At 43.6% G+C, this 22,788-nt stretch overlaps 1 protein-coding gene across 2 annotated transcripts in view; it reads right to left on the bottom strand.

Moving 5' to 3' along the window:
- Positions 1 to 3,429: 3,429 nt before the first annotated feature.
- The window catches only part of RGS10 (regulator of G protein signaling 10), a 44,671-nt gene continuing 25,312 nt past the window's right edge, over positions 3,430 to 22,788 (bottom strand). For both annotated transcript variants that reach the window (XM_038758020.1, XM_038758021.1), the window contains exon 5: positions 3,430 to 5,456. In XM_038758020.1, coding sequence (XP_038613948.1) covers positions 5,310 to 5,456 — 147 coding nt within the window. In that variant the 3' untranslated portion in view covers positions 3,430 to 5,309. The remainder of the gene's footprint in view (positions 5,457 to 22,788) is intronic.

The raw sequence follows: 22,788 nt of genomic DNA, 5'->3' as shown, positions 1-22,788 counted from the left end.
ACTAAATGCTCAAGCTAAGAGAAATCACAGCACAGATTTCCAGCTCAAATTATTTTATTTTCAAGTAATACAATTTGAACAGTTTGCATTACCTTAAAATTCTTCAATCTGTTAAAAACTAACAGTGTTAGTGATACACAGCAGCATGACGAAGTTAAAAGATCCTAAGCCCCAGTCTCTAAACTTGTGGATAAGGAATGTGTCTACCGTCTCTATTATACTGTACTCTCCCAAGCGCTTAGTACAGTGCTCTGCACATAGTAAATGCTCAGGTAAATACAACTGATTACTAACCATCTCCCACCTACGGTTTCTCACTAACTTTTCTGGATTGTTCTTTTCTCTTGAAGGCAAACCTTGGAGAACTTGAGTGTTTGAGATGTTCTTGGGGAGAATGTAGATGCCAACCTCCACCCAGGCGAGTGCTACTAAAAGAGGAAAGGTACATGATAAGAGCCCTGCAACCTTTACAAACTGGGCCAAAAGGAAACTGAGTCATTACACTTCAGTCATTTAGCCTGTAAGCTCTCCATGGGCTGGAAATGCGTCTGTTATATTGTGTTATACTCTCCCAAGTACTTAGTAGAGCACTCTGCACACGGTTAGCACTCAATAAACATGATTGATTAATACAGTTAACCCTCAAGATCCAACCCTTAAAACTCCCACATTCGCATCACACTATCCTTACTACCCACCAGCTCCCTGCGGTACTTTCATTTTTCTCATCTGATGAGCTCTCATAAAGATGTTTTGGATATTAATACCTTATTTTTTTTCCTACCCACAAAACCATTTCCCAGGCACTGAACCCCCACAGCCCACAGTCTGCAGAGAATCCAGAGCGGGAGAAATCTAGAGAGATTGTCGACCTTGGCTTTTGATAGGGTCAAGTGGAGATTACAGGCAGGGGGGACTCCAAAGTAAAGATGGGGGGGAGATATGGAAGAGTGGGGTGACAGACACACCCATCTATGCATGTGGGATCCTGAACTTTGGAGGTGTTTGAGGGAACCTAACTTCATTTTCCCTTCCTGTATTCAAAAGCCCAATTCTCTCCAGGATTTCTAGCTCAGGGATCTTAGGCAGGTGCTCCCTCAAGACCCTAGGAGACCCTTTGATGCACTGTGTACAGGGAACATGTCTACTGACTCTATTAAATTGTGCTTTCCTAAATGCTTAATACAGTGCTCTGCACACAGTAAGCACTCAATAAATACCACTGATGATGATCACTGCTCTAATAGGTGAAATAATAATGGCCTGAAGGAATGCTAACACCTTATTAAGCCCCCAATTCTACCAGGAAGGGACTGAGCAGATGAGATCTTAAGTGGGGTCAATGAACAACCCTTGTGGGGATGGTTCTGGACTGATGAAGCGCTTTCCCTTTCTATGATTTGCAAACAGAATATGAGGTCATCCTTTGAAAAGCTGAAGCCCATCCAGGAGAGCATCTTATTTCCCTTTCTACGCTCTGTCCCCACAGTGCCTAGGCACACTGACAGAAACACAGGAACTGTGATAAAGCCTTCTTTACCTCAGTAACAGCAAGTAGCTTCTGAGCTCCTGGAAAAATCAGTTCACCAAGGTGTGTGTACTGAAGTTGAGGAAGGGAAGAGAAGGGTCTTGTTTCAGGGCTGTGTCTGACCGGGAGGGAGGTATTCGGGGATTATAATTTAGCATCTCTGCTTCTTATCCCCCTGAGACACGCTCAAAAAATACCACAGGTTGACTGAAGGACACTGTAAGTTTGTTGTGGGCAGGGAACGTGTCTGCCAACTCTACAGTACTGTACTCTCCCAAGTACCTAGTACAGTACTCAGGGGAAGGAGCATGGGCTTTGGAGTCAGAGGTCATGGGTTCAAATTCCAGCTCTGCCAATTGTCTGTCAGCTGCGTGACTTTGGACAAGTCACTTGACTTATCTGTGCCTCAGTTCCCTCATCTGTAAAATGGGGATTAAGACTGTGAGCCCCACGTGGGACAACCTGATCACCTTGTATCCCCCCAGCGCCTAGAACAGTGCTTTGCACATAGTAAGTGCTTGACAAATACCATTATTAACTCCACACATAGTGAGCACTCAAATATTGCTGCTGCTGATGATGACCCTTGGAACATCAACTCAAAAACCCTTAAATAAATTCTGTGTGGCCCCTCCCCAAACCCTCCCCAAGCCATGTCCAAAAAGATGGCATTAGACAGTAGATGATTTCTTAAATGAAATTTGACATTACCTTATTGTCGCAGACTCAAGATGGTTCCTCACTTTGTTCTGAATATATGTTCTGAATACAGGTATATTATTTAATGATGAGATAAAGCCTCTTTTCTGTGAGTACCTTTTTCATAGCCAGTGCTAGCCCTTCCCAGGTCAAAATTTGGAAGAGAGAAATAAATTTCATGTCACTTCAACGATTCATTTTGTCCCACCACGTTGAAGCTCTTTGAGGGCAGGGATCTTGTTTACCAACTCTATTGCATTGTACAGTGCTCTGCACACAGTAGGAGCTCAGTAACTACTTTTGAAGGGCTACTGGCTGAGAAAGCAGGAAAATATCCACTTCTTTGGAAGTTTGCCCTCAGAACAAGCTCATTGGCCAGGGTCACATTTTTTAAAAATTCCACTGTGTAGCATAATGTTTGTGTTCAACTAAATATTGCTCAACTATGGTCACCTTTAAAAATGTAAATGCAGGTGTTTAAGATGTAGCCACGGGGCTAAAATCTTTTCCGAAATCCATGAAAGTGAAGACAATGACACCAAAATACAAATGCTCACAATTGCAGTCTTTCCTCTGGAGACCGATAAGGATGAAATTCTTTCTCTGGGAAAAGAACCACCTCCATCACAGAGACATCTGTAACTTCTAGACAGGCTTGAATACGAAACAGTTTAAAAAAACAAGTATAATTGCTTAAAGAAGAAGAAAGTATTTTGCCTAAGTTGCAAAACAATAGGTAAACTGACCTAGGGTTACCATGGAGGAAAAGTGAATCTCTGGAAGAGAATCTTAAAAATATAAACTCTGGGCAGTGGAAGGTGGAGGGTCTGGGGGCCTGCAGTCAAACTTACTTGAGGTGACCCTGGGTCCCCTTGTTATATGCGGGTACAGGATTCTCTAGACTGTAAACTCATTGTGGGTGGGGAAAGTATCTGTTTATTGTTGCATTTTACTCTCCCAAGTGCTTAGTACAGTGTTCTGCACACAGCAAGCAGTCAGTAAATAGACTGATTCCCTTGGGTAATCATTAGAAGGGAAGAGTGCATATTCAAGTACCTGTATTTCTTTTTATTTTATGGTACTTGTTAGGTGCTTAAAGATCAGGCTGGACACAAAACTCTGTCCCACATGGAGCTCTCAGTCTAAATCATGGGAGGGGGATTTAATCCCCACTATACAGATGAGGTAACTGAGGCGAAGAGAAGTGACTTGCCCGAGGTCACACAGCAGACCAGTGGAGGCCCTGGAATTAGAACCCACACAGAAACGTTGAGGCTGCTTTGTCTTCCCAAGATAATATATAATTTTTGGTTTCCTTCAGGGCTACATCATAATTTTCTAACCTTCAATGCCTTGTAAATGTTAATAGCAACAATACTGCATAATACCCAATTGACCTTTCCCAACAATGCAATCTAAAAACTAATCCAAAGCTAATTGCGAGGAAATCTGAGGCTAAAATGAGAGTAAATAAGGACAGGGAATATCCTAGCTCCCTACTGATTGCAAAGCGATTAAATAAATTATACTCTCCCGTATTTGGAGATCTCAGCCCTGAATTCAGCAACCCTAAAATGAATTTTCTTAGCATTTTTAAATCAGCTTTTTATAGTGCCTCAAGAGTCCACATAAAGTATCCCATGCCCCTCGTGAAGACAAACAGACAAAAATCTAGTTAACAGGTCATCCAATCCTTTGGACAAAGACCTACTTTTCTCTCAGTCATCTTTATCTGCCTCGCAAGGAGCTCGAGTCAATTCCAAGGGAGTTCCACAGCAGAAATCTAAACAGCCTCAAATGGCCTGATGACAAAAGTAGCTGTTTCCCAATCCCATAGACATGGAATTACAACTAGCTAGTGAATTTAACAAAAATGAAAAGACAAAAAAATAAGGGGGGGGGAATGAGGAGGGATAAGGGAATTCACTTTAGCTGTAAATGCTGTGGCGTGATCTGCCGTTAGATCGGCTCATTAGGTATGTGATCACACGTGTAGGATCCTTTCTGTTCTGCTCAGAGCTATGGCTTGTATTTTTGCCCTAAAATTCAATGACGCCTCCCTTTTCCTACTGAGGGGCTGACAAACAGGAGACCAGAAAACGCAGCGCTGATGTCCGAAAAATTATAAATTGAGTTTTCATTTTGGATAGCTGGGTATCTGAAAGGGGAAAAGTTAATACGGCATCGAATCCGATGACGACGGTCTCAGGGAATTGCATGGATTTACAATGAATACAACCTCTTGGGCCATGTTTGAGGTGTAATGACTAGCTAGACACATCACTTCAACTCTGGAGGGTCCACACCCAGGGAGCAGAGGAAAAGAGAAAACTGCCGCCACTAACTTTACTTCCATCATGTACTTAATCCCACTGTTTTATTCCACTGTAACTCGTGTTGCTATGGGGACACTGAACTATTTCCCATTTACTTATTTTTCATAGTGGAGATCTTATTTCTGTCAGGATGGGTTTTTTGCCTGTATTCTCCCTAAAAGCTAATAAGCAGTTGCCTGAAATGTCATGAATCATTCAGAAGGCAGGGCAAGCCTATGGAGAATATCCCTTTGGTTTTACCACACACACACTCACACATATGCGCACCCCGACACACACACACTCTTTAGAAAATGTCAATGACCGTCTTTTTTCTGATCCCAAAGTACCCTGGTTACAAATAATATATGCCAAGGTATGTGCAGGACTGATTGATAATACTGACCCATGAACTGATTAACAAAACACTAAAATATAAGTGCACCAAGGAAAGAGCCTAAAATATAAAGCAATCCTACAGTCACATACTGGTTGCTTCACATTAAATCAAAATATGCCTCTTTGGCAGCATTTTAGCCTATGAGATTCTGAACGTTTTCAAGGGAAAACCCCTCTTCAAGGATACGTGTTTCTGAGGCAAGGATGGTAATCAGGCAAAAATCATTTTTAAAGCAATTAATCAAATACCCCCACATGGATTTGGTGCTTTTCAGTCCTTATGTAAAATAAAGCAGTTATGTACAACATTTTTCCTGAGAGTGGGAGAAAAAAAAATTGCCAGGCCAGTTTTCGGGATCTTTTCTGGATCATGTGTTATATATTCTTGAGGCTCTTTTTGCTGCAGTTTGGGTGTCAGTATCCCCTTCTTCCTCTTCTTCAATCCTCTTGTGTTTTAAGAATAAGTCAGATTTTAAGAAGCGACTGTAGCTATCGTACTTCATGAGACTGAAGATCTGAAAAGAGAAACAAAATATTGCCCAGAATGAACCCCCAGATTGCGGATCGCCCCCCTCCTCCTCTTCAAAAACCGCCCAAGACAACCTAGTCCTGTCCATATTTAACAGAAACTCCTGACCATTGGGACGCAGCCTGAAACTGGGTCAGGAGACTTGTGTTATAAACCCAATTCAGCAAGGTTATAACCTCTCCGTGCCTCAGTTTCCTCATCTGTTAAATGAGAATAGGATATCATGACCTCCTTCCCACTCAGGTTGTGAGCTCATTGTGGACCATGGGATGTGTTTATTCTGACTGTACCTTGTTGCCTCCCCCAGCACTGGCATCTAAAAAGAGCTTACTACATATCACAGTAATAATAACTATTATTGGCTTCAAGCCTGTCCGTCCCAGAAGCCCTCAATCCTTGACTCCGCACTCTCCTAAAACTCTGGCACTCAATCTGTTGCCAAATCTTGCTGATCAGTGCTTTGCACAAAGTAAAAGCTTAATAAATGCCATTATTATTATTATTATTATTATCCTTCACGTCGCTTCCTGGATCCACCGCTTCCTTTCCACACAATTCTGGTACAAGCTTCAGTCGCAGCACGGTGGAGTGGATAGAGCCCGGGCCCGGGGGTCAGAAGGTCAGGGGTTCTAATCCCGGCTCTGCCATCTGTCTGCTGTGTGACCTTGGGCAAGCCACTTCACTTCTCTGGGCTTCACTGACCTCATCTGTAAAATGGGGATCGAGACTGTGAACCCCAAGTGGGACAGGGGCTGTGTACAGCTGGATTTGCTTGTATCCACCCCAGCGCTCAGTAGAGAAGCAGCGTGGCTCAGTGGGAAGAGCACGGGCTTTGGAGTCAGAGGCCATGGGTTCAAATCCCGGCTCTGCCAATTGTCAGCTGGGTGACTTTGGGTAAGTCACTTAACTTCTCTGGGCCTCATTTCCCTCCTCTGTAAAATGGAGATTAAGACTGTGAGCCCCACGTGGGACAACCTGATCACCTTGTAGCCTCCCCAGCGCTTAGAACAGTGCTTTGCACATAGTAAGCGCTTAATAAATGCCATTATTATTAGTATTATTATTATTACAGTGCCTGGCACATAGTAAGTGCTTAATAAATGCCATCATTGTCATTGCTGTTATTATTATTATTAATAAACTGCTGCATCAGCCACTACTGGTCTCCCACTCTCTGGCCTCTCCCCACTATATATTAGATATTGCTGCACAGCTAATCTCCCGCTGGGTGCCATTGGGTAAGTCCCTTCACTTCCCTGTGCCTCTGTTTCCTCATTTGTAAAATGGGGATTCAAAACCTGTTCGTTTTCCCTTTGCCTTAGACTGTGAGTCCATAAAGGACTTCACTGTCCGTCACGATTATTTTGTATCTACCCCAGCAGTTAGTGCATGCTACTAACTATATTATAGTATTATTATTGTACTCTCCAGAGTACTTAGTACAATGCTCTACACTCAGCAGTGCTCAGTAAATAGTCCTGACTAACTGACTGATAAGGAGGTAGAGTGTGGAGAGGAAGAAGCACATACTGTGGAGGAAATCTGGTAAAATGAACGAGAAAGATAAAAGGCAGAGAGTAGCTGAAGGTGGAACGACAAAACGACACACTCTATCCATGTCCTGCAGTCTTTGTCCCAATCTTGCCCCAATACACTCACCCACCACCTCAAAAAAAACCCAACAGACCCCCCAGATCATCCTAAGACCTCCTTTCCTCTTTTACCTGCAAAAGGAACCAAGAATTTAAGAAAGGGAGGAAAAAAGAGCCAGCACTTTACTGTGTTGAAGGGGAAAAGAGCACCGGATCTTATTGCAAATTATCTATCCCAGGACTGTGTCTTAGATTGCTCTGCTTATATTAGGTATTTGTTCCAGTAATGTTGATTATGTTAATGAAGTCCAACGAATGGTATTTATCGAGCCCTTACTTTGTGCAGATCACTGAACTAAGCGCTTGGGAGAGTACGATAAAACTGCACATTCCCTCCCCACAAAGGCAGGGACTTTATTTTTCGGAATATTTTAATTAATCGTATTGTCAGTAAAACAAGCTACCTGGAAATGACACCGAACCAAAACTAGCTTTTGAGTTCCGTTGACTCTCCATCCCTGGTGAATAGTCTGTACCTCCGATATGCAAAGAACAACAGCAGAAACACCAACCAGTCAAGTGGAGTGCAGGAAAGTGGCTTCCAAGAACTGGATCAGACTTTTCATGGGAGCTAAACGAAGGGTAAAAACCTGAACCCTTCAATTCCTGGAATTGTAAACCTACCTTTCCCCATTTATAGGGTGGGGGGACGTTTTTATAAGACACGTTTCTCCACGGATTGGTTGGTCAGACTGGCTGCTCTTTTCTTACTTTGGTTTCTCTTTCCCTCCCTGTTGGAGATTTCTAATTCCACGCTCCTCAGAAATACCACTTCGCCTTGTCATCCCTGGGCTTTGCATCTCTCTACACTGCCTCACCCACTTCATAATCACAGCCAACGTCGATTTGAAATAAAACCTGCTGGAACCCACTAACTAGTAACTCCATTTCACCTTTGACGCGTAAACCCATCCTGGAAAATATCTAGGAAATAATCTTGGGTGGCAGGGGGAACCCACAAAAAAATTTCCTTTCCTCTTTGATCCAAGTGGGCCAGATTAATCATAGTCTGCGGTCATGATTCATTACTGATTAAAGTTTACGGTTCCCCAATTCAATAGGGCCTCCAAGATAAATTTTGGGATGCTCAGCTGGTTCAATAAATAGGATTAAAAATTCCAAGTGTGATTTGGAAAACAGCTTTATGACTCTCCCTCTTAAAATGCTAATTTGAAGGGTGTCTGTGAGAGGGAGAGGAAAATCTCTGTTTTCTCCACCACACACTTCCAGTGAGTGAAACACAAATTCTTTTCGAAGAGAGGTACAAATTGGGTATTTATTTGAACTCTCTTGGAAAAGACTTCGTTTACCCACACGGGTCCAGTATCCAGTATCCAGAGGGAGGAAGGGAAGGTAAAAGAAGTAAGATATATCCAGAGGGAAGGTAAAAGAAGTAAGATAAAAGTCGGTTTGGGTTAGAAATAAAAGTGTGAAAAGCCACGGTGGGGATCTACATTTTTGTAAACAAAGTGTCAGAGGCCTAGCATGGCTCCAGGCAATTCCTATTTCAAGGTCAGGGGTGTGTACTGCTTAGAACCGCAGGAGAGATACCCCCCTGGAACATCCAATATGCACTCCTTTGGCCTGGACTAATCTACTTTTAACTATTTCACAGGAGAACTTAAAAAGAAAAAGTTCCCTACCTTCTGCAACTGTGCTAAGCCCAACAAGGCTGATCCAGCGCTTCAGAAGGCATTATTATAAAACCAGCGACAACTTCCAGCTGATTCATGAGGCAAAATTTCCCTTTACAATTCCAACAGATGGTGCTTTTTGAAAATGTTCACTGATCCGCTAGACTGTAAGCTCGTTGTGGACAGGAAAAATGTTTACCAACTCTGTTATACTCTCCCAAGTGCTTAATAAATACCGTTGATTCTAAACTTAATCTTAGATTCTGCTAATTTGCCACGTATAGAAATGAGGCCCATCATCCTATAATTCCCACATTTCCTTTAAAACCCTTCCTGCAATAAGATCATCCCCAGACTGTAAACTCCTTGAGGGCAGGGAATCAAATCTACAAACTCTACTGCACTGCACTCTCCCAACACGTGGTACAGTGCTCAGCAAACAGTAAGCACTCAATAATCAATCAATCGTATTTATTGAGCGCTTACTGTGTGCACAGCACTGTACTAAGCGCTTGGGAAGTACAAGCTGGCAACATATAGAGACAGTCCCTACCCAACAGTGGGCTCACTTCGATTAATCCTACACACTCTCCCAAGCGCTTGGTCGAGGGCTTTTCACATAGTAAGCGCTCAATAAATACCACTGATTGATGCAGCCTTTCATACCGTCTCTATGTTGCCAACTTGTACTTCCCAAGCGCTTAGTACAGGGCTCTGCACACAGTAAGCGCTCAATAAATACGATTGAATGAATGAATAACACTGACTTCAACTGCTTCCAATCAGTCAATGGTGTTTATTGAGCGCTTACTGTGTGCAGAGCACTGTACTAAGCGCTTGGGAGCATACAACAGGGTTGGTAGACACTCTCCTTGCCCACAGTGAGCTTTATAGTTTAGCGAGGGAGACAGATGTTAATATAAATACTTTATAATATATAATTTATAGATACGTCCGATATAGATCCCATTTCCCCAATCTACCTTCGCTCATTTTCCTCATGCTGACTCTTTGAGTCTTTTCTATTCTCCTCCCAGGTCTTAATGCTTAGCTGTCCGGGAGAAACACGGTTTCCACCTCCTGAAGCTCCCATGGCTAGCGCACGAGCCTGGGAATCGGAAGGTCACGGGTTCTAATCCTGCTCGACCGCTTTTCGGCTGTGTGGCCTTAGCCAAGTCACTTCACTTCTCTGTGCCTCAGTTACCTCACCTGGAGAATGAGGATTAAGACTGTGAGTCCCACGTGGGACAGGAACTGGGTCCAACCTGATTTGGTGGTATCCACCCCAGCGCCTGGCACATAGTAAGCGCTTCACAAAAGCCACAGTTGTTATTAGGGGCAGGAGAGGGACTTCAGGCCCCACCGTGTAGAGCAGAAGTCACTGACCAAAGCTACTGGGGAGGATTCGGCGGAAAAATTGTGTGTCCTGGTAGATACAGCATGGGCTTAGGAGTCGGAAGGACCTGGGTTCTAATTCCGGCCCGGCCGCTCGCCTGTTGTGTGACCTTGGGCAATTCATTTCATTTCTCTGTGCCTCAGTTACCTCATCTGGAAAACGGGGATTAAGACTGTGAGCCCCCTGTGGGATATGGGCTGGGTCCAACCTGATTAGTTCGTAGCTATCCCGGGGCTTAGTATAGTGGCTGGCACATGGTAAGTGCTTAACAAAGACCGTTTAAAAACCAAACAAAAAAAATACGTCATGGCCTAGCTGAAAGAAAAGGGGACTGGGACTCAGGAGATCTATGTTCCAGTTCCAACTCTGCCCCTCTGGGTGACCTTGGGCAAGTCACTTAACTGCTGAGTCTCGGTTTCTTCATCTGTAAAATGGAGCTAAAATAGATTGTGAGCCTCATGTGGGACAGGGATTGTGTCCGATTTCATAAAGTAGTATCTACCCCAGCGCTTAGCACATAGTATGCCCCGAATAAATACCATGACGAATGAAGCGACGTGTGGACCGGAGCATCCTCACTGCCGGGCCTCGACCTCCAATATCCCCGCCCAAAATCTCCCAGCACACAGAGTGTGATGAAAGGCTGTGAGAGTTCGCGTAGAATGGTCGGGGCTGTGGTAGTGATGAGACTAGGAAGGGCTGTTACTTTTCTTTTTTTAACTGTTGTTTCATTTCCATCTAATTTAGCCTGTCATTTTCCTCCCCATACTGCCATCGTTTGTCAGCCTCTTGAGAGCTAGGGACAGTGCCTGAATTTATGTCCATGTGTTCCCCCCAGCACTTAAAAACAGTACATTTAAGTATTTCATCAATGTTATTACCACCATTATTCCTTTAGGGTCCCTGGCCGGCCAGCCCAGCCCACAACAAGACATTCAGCGAATACTTCGGTGGCGGTGGGAACATCCAATACTCATTTGAAACAGAGTTGGATAAAATCTATTTGAAAGGCAAATGAAGACGACAAATTCAGGCAAATTCAGCTGTCACTGAATGGCAGCTGGAGTCGTCTGGAGGTATTCAGAGGATGGCCTTGATGGCTTCTCCCCCTTTTAGACTGTGAGCCCACTGTTGGGTAGGGACTGTCTCTATGTGATGCCAATTTGTACTTCCCAAGCGCTTAGTACAGTGCTCTGCACATAGTAAGCGCTCAATAAATACGATTGATTGATTGATTGATGTCCCAACAGGGTGATTCGGCCTCAGCCAAAGGCCTCTGAGGCACTTTTCACATCTGGCAACTGCCGCTCCCACCTCCATTCGTTCTCCGCGGGCCCGGCAAATGGAGCTGCTCTTCTTTTTTCACATTGGAAGCTAAGGACAGGGAGATCCTCTCCAGGCACGCTGGCAGGCCTAAGAGACCTAACAGGAAGATGGGAGAGTAACGGAAAGCAGCGTGGCCTAGTGGATAAAGCACCGGCCTGGGAAGTGGAGGACCTGGGCCCTGCCGCATGTCTGCTAAGTAACCTTGGATAAATCACTTCCCTGTGCCTCAGTTACTTCATCAAAAAAATGGGGATTAAGACCGAGAGCCCTTTGTGGGACAGGGACTGCGCCTGTCCAACTACGTGTACAGTGCCTGGCACATAGTAAGTGCTTAACGAATACCTTAAAAAAGGGAGCAGGTGGGAGATGTGTGCTGTCTGAGATAATGCCCTGAAGCAGCAAGGGCTAATGGAAAGAGCCTGGGCGTCAGAGGACGTGGGTTCTAATCCCACTCTGCCACCTGTCTGCTGTGTGACCTCGGACGGGTCGCTTCACTTCTCTGTGCCTCGGTTACCTCATCTATAAAATGGGGATTAAGACTGTGAGCCCCATATGGGACAGGGATTGTGTCCCACCTAATTGCCTTGTATCTACACTAGGGCTTAAACAGAGCGTGTCATATAATAATTGGTTAACAAATACCTCAATTATTATTATTATCGAACATCCCCCCGACTTCCCATGTCAGGAATTCTCCCTACCTCCCCAGTCCTACCTATCCATCAGCCACCTCAATATTCACCTACTTATTTGTTTCTGGCATTATTAATTGGAAATATCCGCTCACTCTTAACTGCTACTTATTCATTTCTCCAAAGGGGTAAATTTTGATTGTGAGGGTGGGAGCGGAGTTGGGTGGAGACTGGGAGAGAACAGACTTCATAGAGTCAACAGAAGCAGCGTGGCCTAGTAGAAAGAGCATGGGTTTGGAAGTCAGAGGACCTGGGTTCTAATTCCAGCTCTGTTGGTTGCTCTGCCAACTGCTAGCTGCGTGACCTTGGGCAAGTCACTTAACTTCTCTGTGCCTCCGTGTCCTCAACTGTCAAATGGGGAATTCCGGTTCTCCCTCTCGCTTAAGACTGCGAGCCCCATGGGGGGCAGGGACTGTGTTTGACCTAATTACTGATACCAAGCCCAGCACTTAGAACAGTGTGTCGGACACATAGTAAACACTTAACGAGAACCATCAAACAAATGGACCAATAAACCACTATTTGGGGTATCTTTGGCCCCAACTGGAGATTTTCGGGTCTTGTCAGAGACTGGAAAGGGTGAGGCTGGGCTTCGTTCAAAGATCTGGGGGGATGGGAGCTCATCTAATAGCCCCTGGGGAATGATAGTACCTCTACCGATCCCTCCTTAAACTGGAAACTCTGGAGAGTGGTTTCTGCTCCCTGAAATCCTTTATATATGTGTATATAGACCGTGAGCCCACTGTTGGGTAGGGACTGTCTCTATATGTTGCCAACTTGTACTTCCCAAGCGCTTAGTACGGTGCTCTGCACACAGTAAGCGCTCAATAAATACGATTGATGATGATGATATATGTCCAAGGGCCCCGTAGCGTGGCCTAGTAAAAAGAGCACAGGCCCAGGAGTCAGAGGACCCGGGTTATACTCCCAGCTCTGCCACTTCTCTGTGTGACCTTGGGCAAATCACTATCCTTCTCTGTGCCTCAGTTTCCTCATCTGTCCAGTGAAGATTCAATACCTTAGACTCTGAGCCCCGTGAGGGATAGGGACTGTATCCAATCTAATTATTTTGGATCTACCCCAACGCCTGGCACATAGTAAGCGCCTCTAGACTGTAAGCTCATTGTGGGCAGAGAATGGGTCTGTTTCTTGTTGTGTACTCTCCCGAGCGCTTAGTACAGTGCTCGGCAGACAGTAAGCACTCAATAAATGCAACTGAATGACTTAATGAATGCTTAACAAAAACCATTATTATTACCGTTACAAGTGTCAGCTATACGTCGTACCGTCCCAAGAGCTTAGTACAGTGAGGAAGAGAAGCAGCGTGGCTCAGTGGAAAGAGCATGGGCTTTGCAGTCAGAGGTCATGGGTTCAAATCCCGGCTCCGCCACTTGTCAGCTGGGTGACTTTGGGCAAGTCACTTCACTTCTCTGGGCCTCAGTTACCCCATCTGTAAAATGGGGATTAAAACAGTGAGCCCCCCCCTCCCCCGTGGGACAACCTGATTACCTTGTAACCTCCCCAGCGCTTAGACTTTTAGACTGTGAGCCCACTGTTGGGTGGGGACTGTCTCTATATGTTGCCAACTTGTACTTCCCAAGCGCTTAGTACAGTGCTCTGCACACAGTAAGCGCTCAATAAATATGATTGATTGATTGATTAGAACAGTGCTTTGCACATAGTAAGTGCTTAACAAATACCATTATTCTTATTCTTATTAAGTCCCTTCACTTCTCTGTGCCGCAGTTACCTCATCTATAAAATGGGGATTGAGATTGTGAGCCCCACGTGGGACAACCTGATCACTTTGTAACCTCCCCAGCGCTTAGAACAGTGCTTTGCACATAGTAAGCGCTTAATAAATGCTATTATTATTATTATTATTATTATTAATCAATCGTATTTATTGAGCACTTACTGTGTGCAGAGCACTGTACTAAGTGCTTAGCACTGTACTATTACAGTGCTCTACACATGGTAAGTGTTCAATAAATTCCATTTATTAATACCGATCATTAGACTTAATTATGCCCCCAACTGTGATGATTACCATGCTTGCCTTTTCCCCTCTGGCACTCAAGTGGGTGATGGCATGATTCTGCGACTGCATTAAGGAGCCTAGATCTAATCTTGGAGTCTTCATCTGCGTGGGTCCTTGATTAGACTTGGGCTGGTGCAAAACACAGCATCCAGCTGGGTCGGTGATCAATCAATCAATCAATCAATCAATCGTATTTATTGAGCGCTTACTATGTGCAGAGCACTGTACTAAGCGCTTGGGAAGTACAAATTGGCATCACATAGAGACAGTCCCTACCCAACAGTGGGTTCACAGTCTAAAAGGGGGAGACAGAGAACAGAACCAAACATACCAACAAAATAAAATAAGTAGGATAGAAATGTACAAGTAAAATAAATAAATAAATAAATAAATAGAGTAATAAATATGTACAACCATATATACATATATACAGGTGCTGTGGGGAAGGGAAGGAGGTAAGACGGGGGGATGGAGAGGGGGACGAGGGGGGTGATGAATTCCAATAGTCACCGGAGTGAAAGCTGGGAGGGGATGTAAAGAAGTGGGAGGGAGAAAGTAGGCCCAGAGATAGGAGCTAGGGAGGGAATGGTGCCCAGAGGAACTGACCACAGGGAAAGGCTGGAAGCAGAAAGTAAAGGAAACAGATCCCAGATTGACCGGAAAATCAAACTGGCAGCAAAACTGCATTATGCCTTTTCTGTGGCACAGACGGGTTTCTGATTTGGGCCAAACGTTATTTGTGAGCTACATGTGCCTGGAATGTAAATTGTTTAACATTACCGCAATGGAATCCAACCCTAGGAGCAGCTGGAGACTGGAAACTTTACGGCAACTGGGAAATGATCCTTAACTACAGACATGCAACTCCACACAACTGTTCTTCATCATAAACTAACATATTTTCTACCCATCAGTCTCCCATCCAACAGAAAGGCTGGGCAATTTTGCCAATATATGAACTTAGGATGACTTTCTGATTTTTTAACCAGGGATTCATAGATCCCTGATCACTGTGCAAAGCTAAGAAAACCCAAATAACCCACTAAAATTAAGAGCAACTCTTTTCTATTTAATTCTTCTGAATATTATTTTTTTTCAGATGCATACTCACACCTCAGGTAAAACAAGGAGACTAAAATGAACTTCCCCATAAAAGTTCTCAAAACTGAAACCTCCCTGTAGTCCCGAGTAGCCAAAGCCTAATAAAATATCAACTGTTTAAAAACAAGTGTGTAAGATGTAAAATGCACTTTTCTTTCCTGCAAGAATCTGGGCGTCCTTTCTATGAAATATTGGGAGTGAGATTCTTTTAGACTGTGAGCCCACTGTTGGGTAGGGACTGTCTCTATGTGTTGCCAATTTGTACTTCCCAAGCGCTTAGTACAGTGCTCTGCACATAGTAAGCGCTCAATAAATACGATTGATTGATTGATTAGATTACATCAGCTGGCTGCTCATAGGAGAAAAGACATTAGTTATTTAACTAATGCAACAAATTCAAACCCCCATATTTTGGGGATTTTTTCAGGTGAAATATGCAAAATTTTAAAACTACAACCAAAAAAACCCCCAACCATGATTAATTTCTAAATTAGGTTTCCTGAAAGCAGGTAGGCCAAGTTCCAGTAAACAAACCAATCTAAGCTGGGGTTCTAGAAATCTAGAAGTTTCTTTAAAAATCTGCCTTCTTTTCTCCCCTACTTCCCACCCCCAACTCCACATTAATCCCCATACAATGGTGGGATTGTAGTAACTGCCCGGGCACAAACGAGACTAGTTTTGTACAAAATGCAGATGGAGATTTTTTTTCCCCCACTATAGCATTTGATTTGTTTCCTTTTGATGTGGAGATTGGGATGCGCCTCACAGGAAAAGAGAGAATTTAAGATTGAGAACAGTCCAAGAATTAAAAATGTAAACTTTTGACTTCAAACAGCTTTTCTGCTAATGAAGAATTGTCTGAAGACACTTAGCTACTCGACGCTGGCAGCACCCAAAGGAGAGATCTGAGTTGTAAATGTTTTGCCAAAATGAATGAGCTATGAGATTTCAGCTTCTGCTACAAACGGTATTGTGCCCTGACAAATAATCTGACCCCACATAACCCATATGGACAGCTGATAGAGAAACACTTCTGGTTTATAAATACTTTATGTCTTTTCATTTTCATTTTTCTCCTCGCCTCTTGTCTGGAAAAAGATCAAAAAGTTATTCTGGGAATTTGAAATGTTTACATCAACGACCAAGTGATAGTTCCCAAGATCCATCCTTGAGATAGAATGAAAGGAATTTAATTTCCCTTACTTTGTATGGGACAATTTTGCAGTGTTTTCTGAGTAAAATACTCCTGTAAGATAGCCTGGCAGTTGTCATTCTTGGAGTAAAAATCTGCTCTTTACCTTGCTATTACCCTGAGCTTGGTAAATACAAGTTTCTTATGAATGTGTGCACATTTGTGAATGCATAGTGTCCCACGTTCCATTATAATTGGTTCTAAACCAGATTCCATATACCTCAACCAAACATGTCCTACCCAGGAGTACTAGCATCTTTTCCACGTTAATTCAGGATAGAGCACTGTATATTAAAAGAGCAGACCAGGAACCCACTGCCTTTCTAAGCACTCTATCAACCTCAGATATCTACCCTGCCATTCATGGAAACCTAAGCAAGGAAGCAAAAATGCCAAGAGAAAGACACCTCCTGTGCCAACCCTATTCTAATAAGCATTTTATATAATGGATACTCTGCTGACTTATAAGCAGTGATGGACAGGCCTTTTTCTCCCCCTTCCTCTATACTGCTGTCTGTTTATTGCTGAATAACTTCAACCACAGGTACAATCTTCCCTTTCTGGGCAATTTTTCTTTTTTTTTGAGAAAAATCTCTTATTCGATAGATCTTCTTTCTGGAAACTTTCATCATGTTAAGCACGGGCTTATGGGTGATTTTTCCCTACTTGCTCCTGGAATTATTCAGTTGAAAAGCTGCACTTTCAGAACTTTTTTTGAATCTCCTCGAACCCACCGACCGATGCTAACACCCCACCCTTTCACCAATCTACGGTATTAATGAAGAAGTCGCCAATTACGCCAGGACTTCTGCGCTGTCCCCTGCCATTTTATGGGATCTTTAGTTAGTACAAACTATTTGTGCAATCCTCGAGTTATGACATCAAGTTCCGGGGAATGGCGCTTCCAATGTTTTTTCGATTAACAGTAAAGTCAAATACTCCGATCAACATGTTGTTTGGTTCTGTGATACGGTGCCCAAATTTACAACTCAGCTGGGCTTCAGGGGCATTCCCTCCCCTGCTTCCTCCCACCCTATCCCCGCACCCCTTTTTTTTTTAAATGGTATATTTGTCGGTGCTATGTGCTAGGCGCTGGATACAAGCTAATCAGCTTGGACACAGTCCCTGTCCCACATGGGGCTCCCAGTCTTAATCCCCATTTTACAGATGAGGTCACTGAGGTCCAGAGAAGTGAACTGACTTGCCCACAGCAGACGAGTTATCGAGCCGGGATTAGAACCCAGGTCCTCTGATTCCCAGGCCGGCTTTTCAATAGCCTTACTCCTCTTTCCCTTTCTCAAATTGTTGCATCTCCCCACCATGCCCTCGCCACCCTTGCAGTTTGCCACACAGGAGGCTCCACAACCTTGCCCCAGTCCGGCCTGGCTCCCACGCGTGTGGTGGTCCTGCCAGGGAAGAGGGTTGTTCGTAAAGAAAGCAAGCAGGGGGTGGGCCGGGAAAAGGGAGAATACAGGATACAGATTCAGATGAGGGAGAGGGAGGGAGTGCTCATTCATTCAATCATTCATTCAATCCTATTTATTGAGCGCTTACTGTGTGCAGAGCACTGGACTAAGCCCTTGGGAGAGTACATTATAACACTAAACAGACACACTCCCTGCCCATGATGACCACCCAGGAGCTGTGGGTCAGAATCAATCAATCAATCAATCGTATTTATTGAGCGCTTACTGTGTGCAGAGCACTGTACTAAGCGCTTGGGAAGTACAAGTTGGCAACATCTAGAGACAGTCCCTACCCAACAGTGGGCTCACAGTCTAGAAGAGGGAAAGTCTAAAGAAGAAACCTCACTCAATCACACCTACCCAAGAGTCCATTTTTGGTTAAAAAAGTGAAGGAGAACGAGGCGGGGAGGGGGCACTGAAATGTCTTAGCTTATTAGATCAATCGTAAATAAGAGTGAAACACTGTACAGTGTAGTACTTTACTATAGTTATACCCTCCACTTTCGACTTTTTATGTGTTTTTATATCGATATAGGACCATTTTCATATGTAGATGAGCTATATTACTCGTCTATAATCGATCGAGTGCGTAATTCCAAGTTTAGTGAAAAACATGAAGCAACCGGCCCTGGTTCAGAGATCAATCAATCCCCCTTTTATAACAGCGCTCCCAAGAGAAAATAAGTTCTGGCTGACGTTTCGACTTAAGACACAGGCTTTCATGAACCAATCTTGCTGGTAAATCCGAGGACTGATTGTTTGTGCCTGGCTGGACTGAGTATTGCATCAGATAGGATAATACGCAAACTAAACTTTGCAGAAGTGAAATTAGCTTCCTCTTTACTGTCCCCGTAGTTGGGAACGGATGAAACTCGCAGGCATTCTCTGCAGGGTGCATGTGTGCTTATATGGAAAGATGGCGAGAAGCGGTCTGGCTAGAAAAATCTGTACTTACAGAAGGGTAAGGAATTTCCTTAGCAACAACTCATTAAACTCTCATCAGTTTGCAGAGGGACAACTTGTTACATTCAGCATGGCTAAAGGAGACTTTTACTGGACCATAATTAATGATGAGCCACTGGAAGAATTAAAAAAAAAACCTCTTTCAATTCACATCCTCAGTTACCCGGAAATTGATTTTAAAATGTTCAGCAAGAATCCAGGGCACTTTTGACCCTAATAGCTCTCTTTGAAACTGTCCCTCTCCATATCTGCTATCGGGACTGAATGGTAAAGCTCTCTGTCTCCATGTCAGACACACACAGAGACTCCTCAAACAGAGATGGTAACTGTGAGCCCAGTGCGGGCAGGGATTGTATCTCTTTACTGCTGAATTGTACTTTCCAAGTGCTTAGTACAGTGGCACACGGAAGCACACGGTAAGCGCTCAATAAATACGATTGAACAAATGAATGAATGCACTGATTTCCACTGTCTTTTTCCAGAGGCAAAAAAAAATGAGTACAATGTTATCTCTTACCTAGGTTCCTCATATTAAAGAAGATCTTTGAAAACTGCCATTGATTAGTAAAGGAAATCCTCCAGAATATTCATGTGGAAGGAAAATTGGTATCCCTGCTCTCTTTTTAATCACTCGGTCAATGGTATTGAGTGTTTTTTATGTGCGGATTACTGTATTAAGTACTTGGGAGACTGCAGTACCACGAAAGTAGCAGACATGCTTCCTGACCATAATGAGATTACAGTCTAGAGACTGTAAATGTCCCCTTTAATAACTGACATATTCGGGAATTTGAGATATTTAATGTGCTGCTAGATGGTACGATATGTGAGGGTATGGATCATGTATTCCAGTTTCTATACTGAACGCTCCCAAGTGCTTTGCACACAGCGGGTGCTCAATAAATGCTCAATAATCTATGCTAGGATTGACTGATTAACAGACGTTGGAGCTTTTCTAAAACACTGAAATTAAGAGAGAAATACAAGTCTTGAGGAAAATGCAGTTGTAAAAATTAAAATTCTACATTTGCTTAGGACTGACCGCAGAGAAATTACGAGTAGCTTTCATAGGTTTTAAAATTTTTGTTATGATTATTTACTACCACTTATTAAGTACTTACCCTGGACAAACCACGGTACTAAACACGGGGGTGATAACAGAAAAATCAATGAAAACATGATTCTTGATCCTCTGGGGCTCACAATTGGCAATCTAAGTTTTTAATCTAATTTAATACATTATTCTTTAGTAATTAAATATAACCGCCTTATAAAGCAAACGGGATAGATGTACAGTTGGTTCTACCATGCTTTCGTTGCATTCTGGAAAACACTGCCTATCACAGTGTGAGTTTTTGGGCGCGTTGTATGAGAACTGACTATCACTATCTCCATGTTAAAAGGGGATAAAATGTTCGCATTTTAAAAAGTGGAAAGTTGTGCTTAGATAACGTGGCCAGTTTAATATTTCAAAACTTTATCATTATTTTTGTAAGATAATTGCCATTTCCAGACCATTTATAGGTGAAGAAACAGAAACTTAGGGAAGTGAAGTGGTTAACCCAGAGGCCAACGAAACCGTGACCATAACTCATAGCTCCTGTCACGGAGCCACACATTTTCTAGCTGAATCACTTTAGGAACCAAGACAAAATCAGGGAAAATCTTCCGCATTTCTATCATATCTAATATAGATATATCTATCTATATCTATATATAGATAGATATATCTATATCTATATATAGATATAGATATTTCTATCTATATTAGAGAAGCAGCATGGCTCAGTGGAAAGAGCACAGGCTTTGGAGTCAGAGGTCATGGGTTCAAATCCCAGCTCCGCCAATTGTCAGCTGTGTGACTTTGGGCAAGTCACTTAACTTCTCTGTGCCTCAGGTACCTCATCTGTAAAATGGGGATGAAGACTGTGAGCCCCCCGTGGGACAACCTGATCACCTTGTAACCTCCCCAGTGCTTAGAACAGTGCTTTAAGCGCTTAATAAATGCCATTATTATTATTATTATCACAAGACACGTGACGCCCAGTCACCAATGCAGCTACTGAAAGAAACCGCTCTGTGTCCCTGGCTTCTCCACCACAGGAGGGTCAGGGCTCGAGGTGACTTCTCCCCTCCCCACCAAAAGCACGGAGTCTTTCCGTCTCCGGGCAAACGGGGGGAAAAAGCTTTGCAAACATCTGAAATGCTGGGGCGAGTGTGGCTGTCGTGACTGCTGGACTCTCGATGGTCCCGTCAAAGCGGTGAGGAGTTTGCAAATCGGCTCCCTTTTCTGTACTGAACATTTTATTGTTTTTACTGACCTTGTTTTCTTATGGTGTTTTATGCCCATATAGCCTTAGATTCTGAGCCTCCAGGGGGTCAGGGTCCATATCTAATTATCACCTTTGCCCTCCCCAGTGCTTAGTTAAGGACTCTGCCCAAAGTAGGCGTTCAATAAATGCTATTTTTCAAAAAAGGAAGGCAATTTATCTGTACACAGTATGCACTCGGGAAATACCACTGATTGACTGGTTGATTTTCCTCAGCAGATGATAAAAGGCGCGAGGGAAACAACACCTTGCCGTTAGGCATTTCTAAGTTTCTGCATTCATTCATTCATTCATTCATTCAATCGTATTTATTGAGCACTTACTGTGTGCAGAGCACTGTACTAAGCGCTTGGGAAGTACAAGTTAGCAACATAAAGAGATGGTCCCTACCCAACAGCGGGCTCACAGTCAAGAAATCATACACCTTATGAACTACCAATCATACATACATACCATGCATCATACACCTTATGAAATACCAATCAATCACTGCTATTTATTGAGCACTTACTGTGGGCAGAGCACTGTACTAAGTGCTTGGAAGAGTACAGCACGGTGCAGAGCATGGGCTTGGGAGTCAAGTGGTCATGGGTTCTAATCCCGGCTCCACCTTGGGCAGGTCACTTCACTTCTCTCTCTCTGTTACCTCATCCGTAAAATGGGGATTGAGGCTGCGAGCCCCACGTGGGACAGGAACTGTGTCCAACCCGATTTGCTTGTATCCGCCCCAGCGCTTAGTACAGTGCCTGGCACACAGTAAGCGCTCAACAAATACCGTAATTATTATTATTATCCAATATATCAGAGTTGGTAGATGCATCTCCAGTCCTCAAGGTGCTTCCAGTCTTAAGGTCTTACGAAATATAGCTATAAACATTGGGTTTTAGAGCCACAGAGTGACCTTCCACCGAATGCTAACCTAAACGCCATGGGCACTGCTACTAGGATGAAGAAGTGACTCGATGTACAACTTCTCAGTTGAGGCAATGTAGAGAGAATGAGATCGCGGAGTAATAATAATGATGGTATTTATTAAGCGCTTACTATGTGCAACACACTGGTCTAAGCGCTGGAGTACTTTTCTGGGACTGAGCTGCCATCAATCAACGGTACTTATTGAGCACTTACTGTGTGCAGAGCACCGTACTAAATGACGCTTGGGAGAACGTGATACAGCAGGGTTGGTAGACACATTCCCTGCTCACAAGGAACTTACAGTCTAGAGGAGGAGACAGACATTTCCATGCAGCCAAGGGACACCACACAGAGTTGCTGAAGCTGCTTTTACTTTCCTACTCATTCATTCAATTGCATTTACTGAGCGCTTACTGTGTGCATAGCACTGAACTAAGCGCTTGGGAAAGTACAATACAACAATAAACAGATGCAGCCTCTTGGTTTCATTTGTCAATCAATGGCAATTACTGAGTGTTTACCGTGTGCAGAGTACTATGCGCTTGGGAGAGTTACAATATAACAGGGTTGGTAGACACATCCCTTGCCCGCTGCGAGCTTCCAAGTCCAG

Source organism: Tachyglossus aculeatus, chromosome 16 (assembly GCF_015852505.1).
Source record: "Tachyglossus aculeatus isolate mTacAcu1 chromosome 16, mTacAcu1.pri, whole genome shotgun sequence".
In the NCBI taxonomy this organism is placed as follows: Eukaryota; Metazoa; Chordata; class Mammalia; order Monotremata; family Tachyglossidae; genus Tachyglossus; species Tachyglossus aculeatus.
Note: the sequence above shows the minus strand (reverse complement) of the source record. Positions and strands in the feature narration are given on the sequence as shown.